This window comes from Rhea americana, unplaced genomic scaffold (assembly GCF_003343005.1).
Source record: "Rhea americana isolate MKP2758 unplaced genomic scaffold, rheAme1 scaffold_432, whole genome shotgun sequence".
Lineage (NCBI taxonomy): Eukaryota > Metazoa > Chordata > Aves > Rheiformes > Rheidae > Rhea > Rhea americana.
Window position 1 is genome coordinate 153,817 of NW_028186571.1, and position 18,240 is coordinate 172,056.

The following is an 18,240-nucleotide window of genomic DNA, read 5'->3' on the forward strand; positions in this document are numbered from 1 at the left end:
AAATGCTAACTAATTTAAAAACACTGAGTGGTGACAACATTTGTTACTGAAGTGGTGAACTAGTTGGTTTGATACTTAATTTTGGCATAGGCCGTAGCTGAGACAGTCCGAGTGCTAGAGGAAGCATGCCCTCCTTACTTGGCATTTCTTAAACATGCCACCTAACTCCTCYACACAGACCTTAAAAGTCCTTGTAAATGTGGCATACAACAGAAGAATATTTTAGAATTTCAACTACRCTTTTGAGGTTCAGTATGTCTGATTTGGTATCTACTTTAGCCACRGACAGAAAATTCAAAACCTAGCTGTGCAAAACCAGGCTTTATTTTGTATTCTCTGAGAGTGCATCAGAGGTAATAACACTATAGGGAGACCTTGCAGATAATGTACGCCTAAAGATCAAGAAGGAACTAGGGAAGAAGAGAAAGGTAAAGTCATCAAAGTAATTTGTAGGGGAGAGATCTGAAATGCAAATGTAGTGATCATACTAGAATTTCTTTTCCTGTTTTTATTGTAAGCTTGTTACATTATTTGCTGCTAAAAGAGAATAGCTATCCATATTTTGTGGATGGTGGATGTACCAGAAGCATTTCTAGGATTCTGTTAGATTAAACTGCTATAAACATCAGAATTGCATGGATTTTTTAAGTTTGTGTACTYTTTTTTTAATGCATACAAACTCATTTCAAATTTGATTTTTTTTTGCTTGATACAGTCAAATGTTTTGAGGCGTTGTTGGGGAGATGCTGTGCGCTACGTGATCATTTTCCTTAATTTCTCCACTGTAGTAATTATGGTTTTGTTAGACAGTAAATGATTCAGTGTTCTCATTCCGTAGGGGGAAGGGGAGCAAGGATGTTGAAAGAGGAGCATTGTCAGAGCGCAGCAGGATTAGCTGGTGTTACCACCTTGCACTGGTTGAGCACCAGTGTTTAGAATAGATCCTCAACTCTAATTGCTAAAAAGCAGCCTGGCGTCACAGGGTGGAAGAGAGTCCTGACGTTTCAGGCTTCTGTGTTGTGTGATTTGAATATAGGTGTAACATCTAGGCTGGTCAGCTGTGATTTCCTGGGCTTCCTCTTGCCCTGTGTAAGCCCCATACTACCCTGTTGATTTGGGAGTTCTTTTGTTTGTTTTTTGTAGTTGCTGAGGTTGTCCTTTCTCTCACCCTCTCGGTAGTCAGAAAAATGCAGACTGGATTTGTATGGTGAGGATTGATTCTAACTTACTTTCAAGAAATGCAAATAAAGGGGAATTTTGGAAGCTTTTTTTTCACATTTTTCTAGGCAATCTTGTTTCTCAAATACATGATTGTTTAATCATAAGCAGGTAGGGCCTCTTGGATTTTATGATGGAGGTGTCTGCAGTCAGGATTATAGTTCAGGCACTCCTAGTGAAGAAAGAGAGAAGAGGTGTTCTTTCCAGCCCAGGTAAAGTGCCACGGGGGCCAGCCTGCTGCTGGAGGATCTGATCTGTGAGGCTGCCTGCAGCTAGTGCATCGAGTGTTGTATAAACGAGCAGGAAAGTTCTGAGTTGGCAGCTGAAGAGCCTGTGCAGGAGAAAGTTTCTCATATGTCGGGATGAGAAGGATGCAGTTAACCTGTGTAATGGTCAGGGTGGTAACAGAATTTTGCACTGGTTGGGATGAAAGAACTAGGTGGAAATGTAGCCCAGTAAGGAAAATGGTAGTGTATGGGGCTGATGAACACAATTATGGTGGCTGAGGGAGCCTGTATGTACACATTGACCTGTTTTAGCATCCCAGTTACCTCTGGAAGTTGAAGACATCACTGCACCTGAGCTGGTTGTTGCCATCACTTGTAACAGGGCTGTTGGCAAGGAATGAGTGCCTGTACCTCAGCTGCCTTGGCGTCCAGCTTAGCCCACACACGGACTTGTCCTTAAACAAACAAACAAACAAAAGATGCCGGACTTCACATGAAAGCAGTGCTGGTAACGTTGTAAACTTGTTGTAGCAAGTTTTGCTAGTGCTCTTCTGTCAAATCCCTTAACAGATGGTCTGTGGTTGTAATTATGAAGGGCCTGGAACCAGTGCTCTTTAGAGAGAGCAGGTAGATAGACCTTGGTGAATCTTGAGAAAAGTCAGCGTTGTGAGGGGTGACGTTTGAGAACTAGGGACGGTCACAGTATACAAGAGTCTTAGGATTAGTCGTGGTGAAAGGGTCTTGTCTGAAAAGAAGCTGGGACTTTGCTTTCTTCTAGACAGGAACGCCCTTTCCTTATGAGGGCCTCAGCATGTGGAGGCATAACCACGGCTAGCTTAGGATATAGATAAATATAGAATACAACTGAACAGTAACAGTTGTAGCTGGGAGAGGGCCAAAGGCTGCCTCAGCGTTGAGTGTTGTTGTTTGCAGCTTCTTTCCCAGGAATGAGCAAACACTAGCACCATTTTAGCGCTCAATTGTTGGCTCTCCTTTGCTTTGTAAAAGCTTTCTTTGTAGTGCTGTGTCTTGCATCTGTGCAGAGATGGGACGTGGTTGTGAGGGTGCTGGGCGTTTTAGCTACATGGAAGAATTTTGCACTACGTATGTCGCAAAGCATTGAATTTATGGAAGCCRGGTTGATGATTTACCAGGGTTATGCAGTAGGAGGGAATGGTCTGTGAGATTGCAGACCCATTGTCTTGGTTCTCTTCCTGTTGCTGTAATTTATGATATTCTGTGAGGAAATCCGCATTTACATTCAGACCTAGCTGTTTCCATTTCCTGTCGAAAAAAGATAGGGTAAAAGAAATTTTCTCTATTTATATATCTTTGGTTTCTGTCTCAATAGATTGATACCAAATTTGGACTAAGTAGGACTAGAGAGAAGAGGTTTTATACAATAGATTYATTGCTGTTGTGCGGCATAGTAAAAGGACATTTGCTTCCAAGACTTGTGATGCCAATTTAGGCATAACTCCTGTGGTTGTAGTAATCGGATCATAATTTTATTGAGATGACTTTACACCTGCCACCCGTGCCTTACGCACATGCTTTTTCCTAATAGTCCTCGGCCCCATGTCTGGCTGGAGTTCCTATTACAGTTAACTGTCTTCTGTTTTCCAACTTGTGCTGGTGACTATGCTTGCGTAAAGAACTTTATTGTTTGGTTTTTTTTCTAATTTTTTCTACACTGTCAAATGTTACATGCCACTTCATGCTGAAGTGAAGCCATAGTGCTACTGGGWTCTTTGAGCAGTATTTCAGAAAGCTGCAGAATTGTTCCAGTGCTTTTCTTTCCTCTCTCCAAAGGAAAGCATCTGCTTCCAACAGTGAAAGATAATTTTATGCATTTTTTGATAGGGTAACATTAAGAATGAGTTGGGTTTTAAAAGAAAAATGAAAGTGTTACCAGGAGCTTGTTTTGACCAGGCAGACACTTGCGTTCTGCAGAAGTGAACAAAATGTCTCAGAATTCTTTGTTTTAGCCACATTTTCAGTATGGAAATACAGTCTGCAATGACAGTCTTGATAGGTGAATGAGTTTTTCCTCTGGGCATTCCTGGTATTCTGGAGAGTAAACAACCTTTTCATTCTGTACTGGCTAGTTTCATTTCATTAGGGCTAGTCTAAAAGTAAGTGTTACCGTTTCTGATCTTGTAAGGCAGATGGTTCAGACTGATGACCTATTTGTCAAAAATAGCAGTTGATTTTTACAGAGTCTATTTGGAAATTCAGCAATAGGAAGACACAGGCTGCAGGGAAGCCCCAGAATTTTTCACCCTTRTTTCTGTTGCTGGGGTTTTACTAAGCTGGAATTCTGCTATTGTCAAATAGCATTAGAATCTTTTTTATTGGTTTGTTAGTTCAGTTTGCTCAGAAAATTCAGGCTTTCAAGCAATAATATAAATTATCTGGATCCTGTCATAACTAAGGCTACAAATGATATTTTGGCCTGAGTTACCTTCTTGTTTTTCRGTGGTATTTTCCCCTAACTTCAGATTTCCAAATGTGAGTCGCAACTGCAGGGCTTGCCTTCTTGTGAGGAAGGGTTTGCTCTGTTTTTTGGGRGTATTAGTATGGCACAAGTGATTGGGGGGAATACTTTGCCTCCCCATTCATAATGCATGGTGTGATGCTACTAGTACTTAATTTGAGGTGCTAGTGTTCCTTAGTAAGGTACTACAAATGGTGTTTCTTAGTAATTCCATCAATTTTGTGGTGGATATTTCATTATATATAGTGTGCAATCACCAATGTCAAGTGCCCAATTAAAYCTTGCAGAGAAATTAATCACAAAATAGCAAGCTACGAACAAATCTGTGAGTTGCCTTATAAGCAAAAAACTCTCCCCTTTTCTGTGCAGGTTTGTTTTTCCTGAAGTGGCAGTCACCCTGGTCTGTTTGCTACCCAGGTGAATGAGTGTGGGGAATGAAAACTGCCTCTGCAAACAGAGAGAAATCTCAGGAAGGCTTGTATATATGGATATAGTAGCTTGCCCAGTTGGTTTGAACAAAATGCTGTCCTTTTGGTGTATGTTATACGTAGCCCTTTTTTGAAGGGGTACACTGGCAGCTTACCGTTCTTGTGAGCYGGATTAGTTTAACTGAACTCTATATTGCAATCAAGCATTAAAATTAATGCCGTGGTTGACATTTCAGTGCTTCATGGACATTCTAATTTTCTGTTGCTGGATTTGTTTAGACTTGCTGGGCCTGACTCAAACATAGTAAGAGAGGAGCGTGGTAAAATGTGCGCAAATGCATGCCCTCCACTAAGCAGAATTCTCTTCAGCTTTGAGACTTTTAGACTGTTTTAAATGATTCTGAGACTTGATTACCCAGTCTAAAGGAAGTGATTCCTTCTCTGGCCAAACATTTGATACTGCAAAACCGCCTTTATAACCCAAATGGTCAGTTAGTTGGAATGTTAGCAGAGACGCTGAGCTGTGTTGGGAGCCTCACAGCCTGAACTGCTGGATCAGGCTGAAAGTGTCTGGCAGAGATGCCATAAAATAACAAACAGCACAGTGACCTGGGCCGTTCAATATCTAACATGCTGTTGCCTCACAGTAATCAAGCTCCTGGCAAAGAAAGCATGCCATATATGATCACCAACTTCTTCTATAATACAAATGTAGGCCTAATTTTAGCAGGAGTCAGTACTATAAAATAATTCTGTTTTCTTATTGCTACGTRTTTGATCACTTCCAGTCTTTTGGSCCCAAGAGAGATGAGGTTATGAGTGCCGGTCAGGCTATGAGAAGGTTTGAAGTGCTGCAGGGCTTTTGTTTTAATCCCTTCAAGGTTTCAGTCTTTCTTGTGGTTTAGATGTAATGTGAGAAATTAAAACAAAAGATAGCAGCCAGATGGTACGTCTCTGGGGTCAGACAGATTAGTTTGGAAAAAAAAAAAGTTTACTAATATTTATTCTCCTCTAGAGTTTTTGCATCTGTGGAGCTCTTTACGCCTTATCTTCTGCATGATTCTCCTTGTTGGCAAACAGTGGAATTATAGCTATTAACAAGTTTAAAAACAAACAAACAAAAAAACCCAAGCCACTCCAGCTCCCCCACCACCACCACCACCACCATAAGCTTACTTTCATTGAATATCAAGACAGGCATGATTAAAAGTCTGATTTTTCTGGATCACCGGGTGTGCTTKCTGGGCAATAGTCTAGAAATTCTCTCTGTTCATCCTTGTCTGGTCAGCTCAGTTTTCTGCGGTGCTCTAAACAGTGTTCCTTCCTGCAGTGGGCCTACTTTATTTGCTAAATGCTGTTACCAGTTTGATTAGTTTAAGACCAGACTCTGAATTTTCACCTTCCTGTGCCCTATTCTTTGGGAATTGTTCTGTTTTATAACCGTAGTTGGCTTTGCAGTTATGGAATATTTTCATGCACCCTGAGCTTCCCTTTTTGGGTTTACATTGCTTTGATATTCCATTTAGATAGCTGTGCTGATTAAAATTATCRCGTTTAAGTGGTGTGTGGTATGTATCTGTAATCCTAGGGGACATTGTAGCAATTCTATGATTTGGAGACTTTGAACTCATAGCATACTTGCATGTATTTAGTCTCAGGTTTTCTTCTCCATGTGTGTTGATATGTTTAGGTTAACCTTCTTGTCACTGAAAACAGAACTAAACAAACTTCCAACTAAAAAGTGAGGACAGTAATCTGACTTTTCTTTTCTTGGTTTTAGGGGACATTACACAGAAGGGCTATGAGAAGAAGAGAGCAAAACTTCTGGCTCCGTATGTCCCACAGACCCAAGGTAGGTACTGGTTTCAACTAGAATAATAATTTTGCATAACTTTGATGTTAAAGGGAACCTGTGAAATGGCTGTGGAGTGGTGGAGCATGGAGATGGTTGCACGGATGCCATGAAGTCATGGGCGGTAGAACGTTTTGCCTCTAGTTTGCTGGATCATACTGAACTCCARCGATTGCTGAAAATTCCGGAGCTGGCATGTGGGTCTCAACATGGCCCGCGTTTTTCAACACTTCTTATGCCCTGTCTTTATCTTTTGCATACACAAATCGCTTCCTRCTCCCCCATCAGCTGGCACGTCAAGGGCTTTGAATCAATCATGAAGCGTGAGRCCCTCAAGAATCATTCTTAAATTTCTTAAAAATGATTTAACTACAAAGTTGGTCTGTATTCTGCCCTGCTTTCAGCCATTTTTAATTTTTTCTTTGAGAAACATTAGCATACGCATAATTTGTCAATTTATTTTACCTATGTCAATCCATTTACTTTGTTTACATCTGCCTCTYTTAGTTTGAAGATCCTTAACAGTAGGGCTGATTCTGTGTAGCATAATTATATATAATTGTAAACTGTAGGACAAGACTAAAAGCACRTCTAATACTTACCCAAATACTTACMTCCAAAGCTTACCCAAAATAATTACACTGCTAATGTGCTGAGATTTAACCATTAAAAGCTCWTATGTCTGACTTTTGCAGTTTAAGGGGGTGAATGATTATGACAGGCAGTCATAACTTACTGTAATTTATTGAGACTCAACTACCACCAAAAAAAAAAGTGAGGGCTAAAGTTTATTGATTGACCATCAATACTGCTTCTGCCGGGGAAGCAATTTTCTGCTGAAATTGCAGCAGTTCACTTCAGGCAATTGCTTGAGGAACATAAGAGAATTCTGCCACTGTCGTGTGGTAGCTTCTAGACTCTGTTGCTCCAGAACATTTGATGTTTATGTTCCTGGTCTTCTCCATCCCAATTATTTCTCAACTTTGTTTTGTTTGTATATTCAATAAATGCTGAGCCTTTTTGTCTGCTGAAGCCTTGCACAAGTTTCTTATTGCCATAGTAGGTGCTTTGTGTACAGAAGAACAGTGTATTCTGCTGAGGCTAACATACTAAAGGTAGCACTGGAAGCAGAAATTGCATTTTAGCCTTCAACTTTGATATTTTTTCTTTTATAAACAACACTGACTACTGAAAACTGCCTCTCTGAACCGGTGATGTGACAGAAAACCCATAATTTGGTTTAAGAAACCAAAACTAATACCTATGGCTAATCTCTCATAATCCTTATAGATAAATATTCGTTAAGCAGGTCGAACAGTCTCTCTGTTGAAGGTGCGTGTCAGTGACGAACTTGAGCCTTCGAAGGAAGTGTGGGTTCCTTTCGTATGTGCAGCTGCCTGCGCAGCAGCTTTGCTTTTGTTGTGGAGTCCAGGGGAGGCTGAAGCTCTGCAAGTTGAATTTCATTTGTCAACGTGATCTTGTGCCCCTCATGCCTGTCAATTTGCATGCATGTTTGGTTTGGTTCAGAAAATGTTGTTTAATTAGGAGGAAAAAATGTTTGGCAAGGCCATCTGTGGCCCTGCTACTTTAATTGTCGTGCTTTTCAAGGCTGCAGAATGAGCTGAAGTTTGGGAGGAAACTAGAGGCCAATAGCAGGTCACCAATTAAGATGGCATTTTCACTGCCATTCTGACTTGGCCCTCCAGCTTTTTATATATCCTGTATTCAGCTGTCTCTGTACTGGAGAATCTTCTGTTGTAAAGATCCTGTTGAAGTCATGCATGAGGGATTAAGAATTAGGTCACCTTTTTAATGAGGAGAAACCCAACAGAAAAAGATTTACTCCTGGCATTTAGTGCATTGTATTTCTCAAAGTGCCATCCTAATGTTAGCTAATGTATTGTCTCCATTTCATAGATGTGAAATGAGACAAAGGAAGGTATGATGACATGTCAGAGCAAGTCAGGATTATAATTCAGGAGATTCTTATTGCTAAATCTGTACTCCATTCACATTGCCTCTGGGAGCTTGCCTCATTATTTTAGAGGTAAGGCAACAATGTTAATTACCTAAAGATACATGTTTTCCTGGTGCAACATCCATTTTTGTAAATGAAGGTTACTGAAGCCATGGAGCTATGATATCAGAGTTGTTGTCCCTCTATTACGTGCCGGCTGCCGCACAGAAAGGTTTGGAAGAAGGTATTTTGAGAAGCTTCCCAGGTTGTGCATATTAAGTAATGCTGATTGTTTCACTGTTGCTTGGACCAAAGCGCACTCGTTTCCGTTTTTGTCAGTAGTATAGCATGAAAGATGACAGCGTCCTACTGTCACGTCATCTTTAGAGTCTTTCTGAACATGTAAAACTCTAGCTAAACTGTGAGCTTGAGAGATGAACAGAGGGTCTAGATGCTTCGAAGTACGACTGCTGTTGGAGTAAACCTGACGTTATCAAGTTATTCTCAGGTTACTGTTAGTGAGGACCAAATACGTTTTATGTCTATCTGAAAGCAGTGATTCTTGAAACTGATGGAGTTGAGTAGCCKTGTTTTTACTTTTTGTCATCTCTGAGGAAAAATGTGCACTGAAATGTCACTGTATGCTTGAATTCTCTCCATTTTATTGGCATAATCATAAGCCATCAGGCAAACGGTGAAAGTGTATTTGAAATGAAACTTAGAAAGCAGTCTTTCCGATAGCAAGGTTAAAATGGAGATGTTTTAGACGAGGAATGGTGAAAATGTTCTGAGTATGAGAAAGAGTGTTAACGATTTGAATATCGGAGGAGCTCAGCTACATTCTTATTGATGTAATACTGAATTTAGGACTTGGTAAATATCTTGATATTTTTGTTTCAAATAGGTTCAAGATAGATGCRCTTTGGTAGGCGTACAGAGCACGAGAAAATCCAGCTATGTGAATAAAAATATGCTTGCCTGAGAAACCAATTGCTTGAAGAGGTGGGAAACTGAAAACTTTCAAACCAGTGTTGAAATTATTACACTAAATTTTTAAATGTATAATTTCAGTGCAAGTTGGTTGTATGATGTAATGGATTTTTTTAAAGTAATTTCCTCAGCTACAGATACACTGCTCTGGAACTAAGCAGTGATAGGTAACTGGCCACCTCTTGAAACTAGTTTTTGCTGCAGATTACAGGCAAACAGTCTCCCTGAAGAAATAGCTGCTGTTTGTATATGTTGCTGCAAATCTGGAAAAGCATTTACAGCTTTTTAGCTCAAACAATGCAGATGCAGGAATATGTTGTGCCAAAATTAGCAGCCTTTGCCCACAGACTGTTGGCTGAGTACGTTTTCTTGCCATTTGCAAGAATAGGGTAATGTTGGGCTTCTCTGCTAGTGTGTAAAGGAAATCGTTTGCCAAACCCTGAGGGATTGTCAGAACCTTTTTTATGTAGCTGCTGGAGTTCTGTGATTTTGCTCTTGTCTTCTGTTCTCATGATGATTTCAAGTAAATATTTGGAACAAGCACATTTGGAAAGAGAACATTGGAGTGTACTTTCATCTTAACTTTTCAATGAAGGAAGTATGTGGTCCAGTGGTTTTTGTATTTCAGTTCATCAGGAAAAGATACTGGAATAGAAGAGTAACGCAATTATGATTCTATGGAAGTTGATGATAACATTTGAAGCTAATTTAGTTCTGAGGGCTTACCTGAATGTTGAGTTGATAATGCATGTTTTGCTGTTTTTCTGCTTCATATTATTCATGGATATTGCAATGTGGGAATATTATAAACTCTGTTATTTTAGAGCGTAATTCCTTTGAAATGATGGCACTTTGGAAATGAAGCATTTCTTCTTCACTTCCTGAATGGGCTGTCTTTTTATTTCCTGTCTCAAAAAAGTTTAGTCCTTCCTGCCATCCTGTGCTTTGTGGACTACCAGTAAATTCAATTGGCAGAACTCCTTTTACAAAGGTGGTTTTTTGTTTGGTTGTTTTTTTTGGTTTTTTGGTTTTGTTTTTTTTTTTGTTGGTCTTTCAGCATTTCATTATTTCAAATGGGAGCTAATGGGGAACAGTAACCAGTGATAAAACAGCTTTATCTAAACCTATAAATCACGTACATGCGCTCCAGCTTACAGTGCTGTTTAGTGTTTCACTCATTTACAAGATCTGACTTGCAGCTACCGCAAATGGGGAATTATTTTCTTCATTATTAAGTCTAAGGGATATCACACTTGCAAATAAAGCTTAACTCTAGGAAATCAGTTTCTCCATCTTTGAAATCCTTTCCAGGACTACATCAGTGGAATACCTGAATTCTCTCTTAATGTGTTCTGTAGGGCAGAACTGAGACTCAGCTCTGCAAAAGCCTTTGAAATCTTGCATGTCTAGTGAGTTCTCAGCCTTCTCAACACTGGACAGTAGCAATAATCAAACTAAACCTTATCCAGGCATTCTTACTGCTGAGAGCACTGCCCCTGCATAGCCTGSGAGTGCTGTTCAGACTAACTTGCAAAAACTCAGTTACTTGCGTTTATTCTTGACATTATTTTTGCAGACGTGTAGCTTGAAAAGTTGTGTCGTTATAAGGAATAGCTAGGCCTACATTAACACTTCTGTTCAATTCTKTATGCAAAGTAGCAGAAAAACAGGTTTGCCTGCTGCTTTTTTTCCGTCAGATGAACGCAACACTTTGTCCTTGTTATTGATGTAAGCATTTATTTGTTGATCATACATGATACTTTTACTGATTCTTTTAATCTAAAAAACTTTGTATATATAAAAAAAAATCACTCTCTTTAGCAAACTGCAGGGATCACAAAGCATTAATAACTAATGTTAATAACTAATGACAATTAAAAATCCATAGCATCCTGTAACAGCAAATGTAGCATTATTTTTTTTTTTTCTTGTCTGTGTAGATTCAGATCCTGCCAGCAGAAACTGAAGCTATAGTAGGATTATTCTCAGGGGAATGTTAAATAAAGTCACCTAGTACCTGCCAGGCTTAGCTCACTTGTGTTGCTTTGTTGTATAACCGTTTATGATTTACTGTTGTTTTATGCTTTCCCCTGATCTATGCTTGTGTACTTTGTTAGGCTACCGTAACACATTATTATGTTGTAACAAAATATTTAAACAAAGAGCTTACTCTTGGCATGGCATGTCACATACAGATCCATTCAATCCCTTTGTAAACGAAATGTCATGCTTACCTTGTGATGCTCTGTAGTACTGATGAAGTGCTTTTGCAAGACTTACAAGAAAGAATATGAATTTAATAATTCATTTAAGATTGTTGAAACTGCTGCTGACATCTAGTGGATACTTGAAGTCATAAATAGCTGAATGTTCAGAAAGCATTAAGCTTTTCTTATTGATCTCTGAAGTTATCTTGACTTGGGATTGAAATAAAGCTCTATAGTTTATGACAAAGTCAAATACAGTCCAGTCTGAGATAAAAAAATGCAGTTCTCCACTCTATTTGTGTCTTGGATGCCAAAGTTAATTCATCTAAGGAGGATACTTGATTGCATTTGGATAGCATGGTCAGGGCTGAAGTAAATTTAGTATGCTTAATGCTATGCAAAGTGTAGAGAGCCTGTTTCTAATGAATTACGATTTAGGAACTATAWATATTAAATAATGGGGATATTACCAATTTTAGAACTTAAAAATTACTCTACTTGTATCAAATCTCAGTGTATGATATTAACTGTGTGGTTTAGCATCTTTGTGTTATAGATATCAATCAAATTTGCTTCAGAATCTCAGAAGGAGATACACACTGATTCTTCTGGATGTGGGTAAACTGAGATTTGGAATTAAAAATCTTCTCCTCAGTCCACATCCTGTCATTGCCAGGTCACGTGCCTAAACCACATGCCTTCCTTCTACTTTCTCAGTCTGTTTATTGTGCTGCTAGCATTTTTGTGCAGAGGATGGTTGTGTTTTGATAATGGAAAATAAAACTCTACATTATGATATTTTATTCTCCTCACCTCTAAAATAGCAGTGAAAACAGGAAACAAGTGTTTTTCTGATCTCTTCTCTCGAATTGAGAATTTCTGGCCAGCAGATATGCTTTTTAATTAGAAATAAAGGCTTTAATTGTTTGCATCATAGTTTATATCATAGTTAATGTATAAGCCTCCTCTGAAAGATACAACATTGGTAACAAAATGTTGGCTAAAATTTGGGGGCTAAATATATTTGCTGTGACATTCAATTAATATTCTTCTCTTTAGGATGTTGGAAGTTATAAGGGATATTTGAAGCTTTCTGCAACTAGTTTGGTGTGATTTGCTGGCACTTTAAGTTCTCTGAGCTTGAGGCACTTGTCTTAATTTCCTTGCCTAAAACCACACACTGAGAAAGTAGTATGACTGGAATTGGAATTCAGGATTTGTGGTTTCCTGTTAATTTCTCTAAACCCTTGGTAGTTCATGAGAATTCATAAGAGGTGCATTTTTAGATGCACTTCTTTTTGTACGACTTCAGGTGACAGCCTGAAGGCAATTACAACTTTGGTTTTACTTTTTAAAAAGTTCCCACTGAAACACGGATTCAATTTTTAGAATCGCAATTGCAATAACATCCATTCCTAATGATATATGCCTTGGTGAATTATGTAAGCTGATAATTTCTTATCAGATTATCTGTTTAGCTCCCTGTATTCATGGGAAAAGCAAACCTCTTCAGGATGGTAATCCCTTGACATATGTTGGAAGTAGCCAGAACCTGAAGAGCTGGAGCTCTGTTAGGTTTCATTATTAATGTGAACAGCAAAGGCTCTTGCCACTGGTGTATTATGGTTTTACTGTCAATAATTCACACCAATCAGTCAGGCTTCATGAGTGTTGAGTAACGAACCCGGCTTTTCTGCTCCCTCCTCCCCCCACCATGAGTTTGCTCTTTCCCATAACTCAAGCTTAACTTTGGAGAATGATTTGTTGCATCAGTTAAACCCCTTTACTGCACTATGTCTGCAGGAGCGGTGTCCAAGAGGAGACTGGTATGAATGAGTATGATCTCTAACAGCAATTTGCATATGTCAGCTGACCACAAGTTAAACTGCTAATTCTGATCTGTCCTAATGCGATGATGACTGCATTCCCTTTGGAAACATGGCAAAATAGGGAGCAAACCATATAGGTACTGAATCACAAAATTTGCAGAAAATATGAACTCTTATATAGTAAAACAAAGAAGTATGCTCAAAAAAAGGCTGTTTTTCTTTTCTGCCCTCAAAGAGTTGTGGACTGTTTTACAGGGGTTGATCCAGCATTACAGAAAGAAACCAGAACTCAGATGCCTGTTCCACCTGCAACTCCAGCCTCAGCATCATCATCATCATCCTCATCCAAATATCACCGAGCTCGCTCAGGGGGAGCCAGAGATGAACGCTATCGATCTGGTAAGGGCAGGGCAAGAGTTCACCTGGGATTCGTGTTAAAGGGAAAAAGCAGACAATGTCCTTTCAGGGAGTCAAGTTGATGATTCATCCAGTGATAGAAAGTTCTACCTTGATGGTTCTGTATAAAGAAACATCAGACTTGCAGGACTGCAGCTGCTGAGGCAAAAAATGCTAAGTAGAAGAAGCAAATAACTCTTTGCCTTTTTGATTTTCTAACTTGAATGCAGCTATTCAGTTCAAGTTTCTCATGCAATTGGAAATCTATTTTAACCACCCCTGTAGGTAACCAGATTCAGAGAAGTGACAGGTAACGTTTTTTCCTGGAGCTGGTGATTGCTGTGCATATCTGCTGTAGGAGCTAGAAAATGAGCTGGCTTTTTGCATCAATGTTTTAAGCACTTCTGAAGAGAAGCAGAAATGGCTGACTAGTGCTGAGCTGATTTCCTTCTCCACTTGAGGGAAGGAGAGGGAGACAGCTCTTGTTTATTGTCTCAACCTGGTTTTATTCTTCACTTTGCATTACAGGTTTAAATATTTCTCTAAATGAGGGAAAATACATTAAATATACCTGCTCCAATGACACTGCTGTCACACCAACATTTCCTAAAGCATTAGAAGGGTTTCATTTTTCGGAAAGACTTCAAAAAAACATTTTTGTCGTATATATTATCTTGTCATCAGCTGTTATGTGCCTCCTCCTTTAAAGAGTTCTTCATGTTTGCTGGGGGAAGGAAACCTCCCCTCTTAGCTTGTTTCACTTACTGATCAATACATATTTACAGCTGCTGTTAGTAACCTTCAAGATTTACCTGTAATCTGTATCCATTCAGGATTTTGAACATGAGGTTTTTATTAAGTCAGACCTTGCTGACTCAGAATTTGTCTGTTTATAGATGAGACTTGTACCTGAGATGGTGTACTCTGTTAGATTTATGTACATATRTTAAAATGCACAAGCATTTTTTTAAAAAAAAAAATCATAATCCTTCATCAAGATGGACAGTCTCGGGGTTGGAACTCTTATTAGAATTTGCCAGAAAGATAGGAATGTAGTGATTAATTCAGAAAACTTCAGGTTGGCTSTACTATCAATTTGGTAACTTTAGAAACCTCAGTTATTTTCCCTGTTAGAAAAAAGTGAAATTTTACTCAGAGGTGGCAAAACATAGTTTTGGGGGAAAGTACTATAAAATGAGGGGTGTTACATAAATGTAGAATGCTAGCAATTGTTGCAGTAGTTGTGCRTATTTAAACCTTGTGTGTGTGTTTTTTCCTCTTCTGTTGCAAAGTGAGGTATACTAACTTCCATTTTGCAGATATCCACACAGAAGCAGTTCAAGCAGCACTGGCGAAACACAAAGAACAGAAGATGGCTCTGCCCATGCCAACGAAAAGACGGTCTACATTTGTTCAGTCTCCAGCTGATGCCTGCACTCCTCCAGGTTAGGTTCTTACGGTGTGCGTGTCTGTGTGGATGTCAAGGTATGCATTACCAACAGTTTCCACATCAAGAGGCCACAACTGTTGAAATACTCAGAATCTTCTGCACGTACGTAGGTAGTCTGTAATTCCTGTAGTGCTCTTGCTGCGTTTGAGCAGCTGCTTGTTTGTATGGAGCTGCTCTTACGGCTGTGGAAATGAATCCTCTTCTGGGAGCTCTTAAAGAATCAGTTGGCAAGAACTGAGCAGGCCTTCTGGACTGAGACTTCTTCTTTTGCTTCCCTCACACCTATCTCAGTTACATAATTCATATTTCCTTTCTGCTRAGGTTAGTACTCAACATACAGGAAAAGGTATTAGTTCTCCAGGGTTCAAGGATTTGCAGTGATATATGGTTCTGGGCAAGGACCCTGGAGAGAGTCCTGTGGGAGTCCATAATTTTTGTAAAACTTCTGATTTCTAGCATCTCTGATGTAATAGCTGTTTTGCCTCAGTGGCAGAATAGCTAACGTAATATGGTGTCTGTTATGATGCATATTCATCAAATACATTTAAAAAATTGCATTTTCCAAGCAGCTGTGCACACAGGTTGAAGATGAGTATTTTAATTTTCAGCAGTGACTCCTGTGTTGGCTCTCATTGTATGGGAGCATCATGGTCATTTGGATTGACAAAGTTATCTGAAGAGATTAAAAACCCTCATCATCATCATGAATTCATCATATCTCTGTATGAAACCTCTCTGTTAGGCCACTTCACTTGTAACCCTTTTACTCCTTTTTTTATTCATTCTTCCTGTTATCTTTTCCTTCCTGTTGGGGGGTCATGCCCATTCCCAGTGTCTGCTTGGGACTCGGCTTTGTACTAACTTGTCCAGGACTACAGCACGTTCTGAGCTGTGGGTGCTACGCCAATAAAGGTTAGCATTAAAACTTCCAGTTCAGCTTGCAGTATGACTGGAATTAGTCCTTTCCAAATGGTGACTGTATTTTGCTTTGGCAAGTAGGTAGAAYGTGATTTAATAGTTTGGTTTATGATTTAAGGGACACTATTGAAGACCAGAATATAGACAGCCAGTCTTAAGTAAGAATACTTAAATTTTAGGCCAAAGTCTAATTGAGCGTTTATATGTGGCACTGTACACTTAAGATATCAAGTAACGAGTGCTTTTCTTCATGATGAAGAAATAATTAGTTCATAGCTGTAGGACAGAGGAGATATCTGTTATCTTGCAAATGCAAGATGCAGTTCCTTATTGTTGTTTTCTTGTTTTTTGTTTTCTGCAATTGAAAGGGACCCATTTAGAAAACCATACAAAAGCATTTTCTACATGTGGCTTTGACACTTTATTTCCCAGTGCCTGCGTTCTACTTTGTTTCTGTAAATTTTCAGTTTTGAGAATGATACTGACCCCTCACTTTCCATTTCAGAATTATCAGTGTTAGGCAATATAGCGTCTGACTTTTATAGAATATGAATGAAACAACAATGAATGAAAACACAATAAACTAGGACAAGATATTTATCTGTGTTGAATATTTTGTATGCTTTAAACAGGGAAAAAAACAGGAGTAAATATATTCATATTGAAGATGTTTGCTGCTTTAACTTCTGTTTTGGCCTGCGTAATATATGACAGTCTGTGAAGAAAGATTTTCATATTACAAGCCTTTGCCATTGATACGTGAATTGCAAAGAGAGCATGTTCAGTGCAATGTGCCTTTCCATAAGGAGCTAGATTTTCTTTTCTGCTTCCACACAGACACGTCTTCTGCATCCGAGGATGAGGGGTCGCTAAGGCGCCAAGCTGCTCTTTCTGCTGCATTGCATCAGAGCTTACAGAATGCTGAGTCTTGGATCAACCGATCTATTCAGGGGTCATCCACATCTTCATCAGCATCTTCTACACTATCCCATGGAGAAGGCAAAGGGACCAGTGGGTCACTAGCTGATGTATTTGCCAATACTCGAATAGGTAGGAGCTGAGTATGAACAGAAAAACTGCTTCAAATTCAGATTGTATTAATAAAACTGGAGTTGTCCATTGTATAAGGGAAATTTGGAATGAGAGTTTAGTTAGTGTTGGTAGAACTGCTTGGATTCACTGGAGTTACGCCACCGCTGGAGCGGAGTTTTTTTATTATTATTATTCTTTTCCTCCCTTAAGAATTTAAGAATATTAAGTTGGTTGAGAAAGGGGATGTGGGGAGCAGGAGCTTGCTGAAATAGAAAAGACTAGCAGAAAAGCCTCCTTAGCATGATTACAGTATTGACAGGTTCAGTAGGCAGAACATTTTCTGTATATAGCATTGTTTATGTCTACAGCTATTTTGCAGCTAATGTGTGCAACAAAGCTACTGTATGCAAGTAGCATTTGGCATCTGTGTCCTAATAAATATCACAGGGGTGTCTTTGCCTGTTCAGTGGGGAAAAAGCTGTGTTCTAACATTATTCTTTTGTTATAAAACCTAATGGTTTATTGTTTTAGTGTTGTTAAAAAAACTAGCCAAATATATGAATAACTGAGCATGTCATTTAGGAAGTAAACAGCAGATTTAACACAGATCTTTCATAACTAGTCTGGGAAATAATCAGGGCATCCAGGTATTGAGAAGAGAAAGCAAAAAAAACTTACAGATCTGGATACCCCAGGCTCAGTTTTTTGAGGCTCTGAGGTGCTCGCTGATGCTTTTGTATGAAATTGCAGAGTTTGTTTTGCTTTGTGTGTGTTTGTCTTTATCTGCTGTTAGGGATGTTACTGCATCTTAGGAGATGTCTGTATTTGTGTGCTCTTTGCTTTTGCTTAACTGGTTTGGGGCAAGCAGTACATAGAAGCACTGCGGTTTTTAATCGCTTCACTTAATTTTTTTTGTTTGTTTGTTTCTTTGCTGAGTTGCAAGTTGTTTTCTGAAATGGAAAACTTGGGAAATTGTCCATAAAATATAGTCGATATAACTAATATATCTTTGAAGCACAGAGGCTCTTCTTAATTGGAGAATACAGATAGCCAAGTACCTTTTATAGTGAATATAATCAGTATTTTATGCAAAGTAGAAGTGTTAAATTTTCATCACAATTATATTTGCCATGTACATATTTATCCTATGTTAACACCTAATTTACATGAACAGAAACTCTAACATATGCAATTTTATACATCTCCTTGGAGAGAGAAATAGAAGATCCTCCAAATGTT

At 38.9% G+C, this 18,240-nt stretch overlaps 1 protein-coding gene across 1 annotated transcript in view; it reads left to right on the forward strand.

Annotated features, from left to right (window-relative positions):
• DIP2B (DIP2 acetate--CoA ligase B (putative)) overlaps window positions 1–18,240 on the forward strand; it is a 57,066-nt gene that overhangs the window by 10,280 nt on the left and 28,546 nt on the right. Inside the window, exons 3-6 of the mRNA XM_085315616.1 lie at window positions 6,113–6,222; window positions 13,461–13,604; window positions 14,921–15,046; window positions 16,807–17,019. Of these exons, the coding sequence (XP_085171742.1) occupies window positions 6,113–6,222; window positions 13,461–13,604; window positions 14,921–15,046; window positions 16,807–17,019 (593 nt within the window). The remainder of the gene's footprint in view (window positions 1–6,112; window positions 6,223–13,460; window positions 13,605–14,920; window positions 15,047–16,806; window positions 17,020–18,240) is intronic.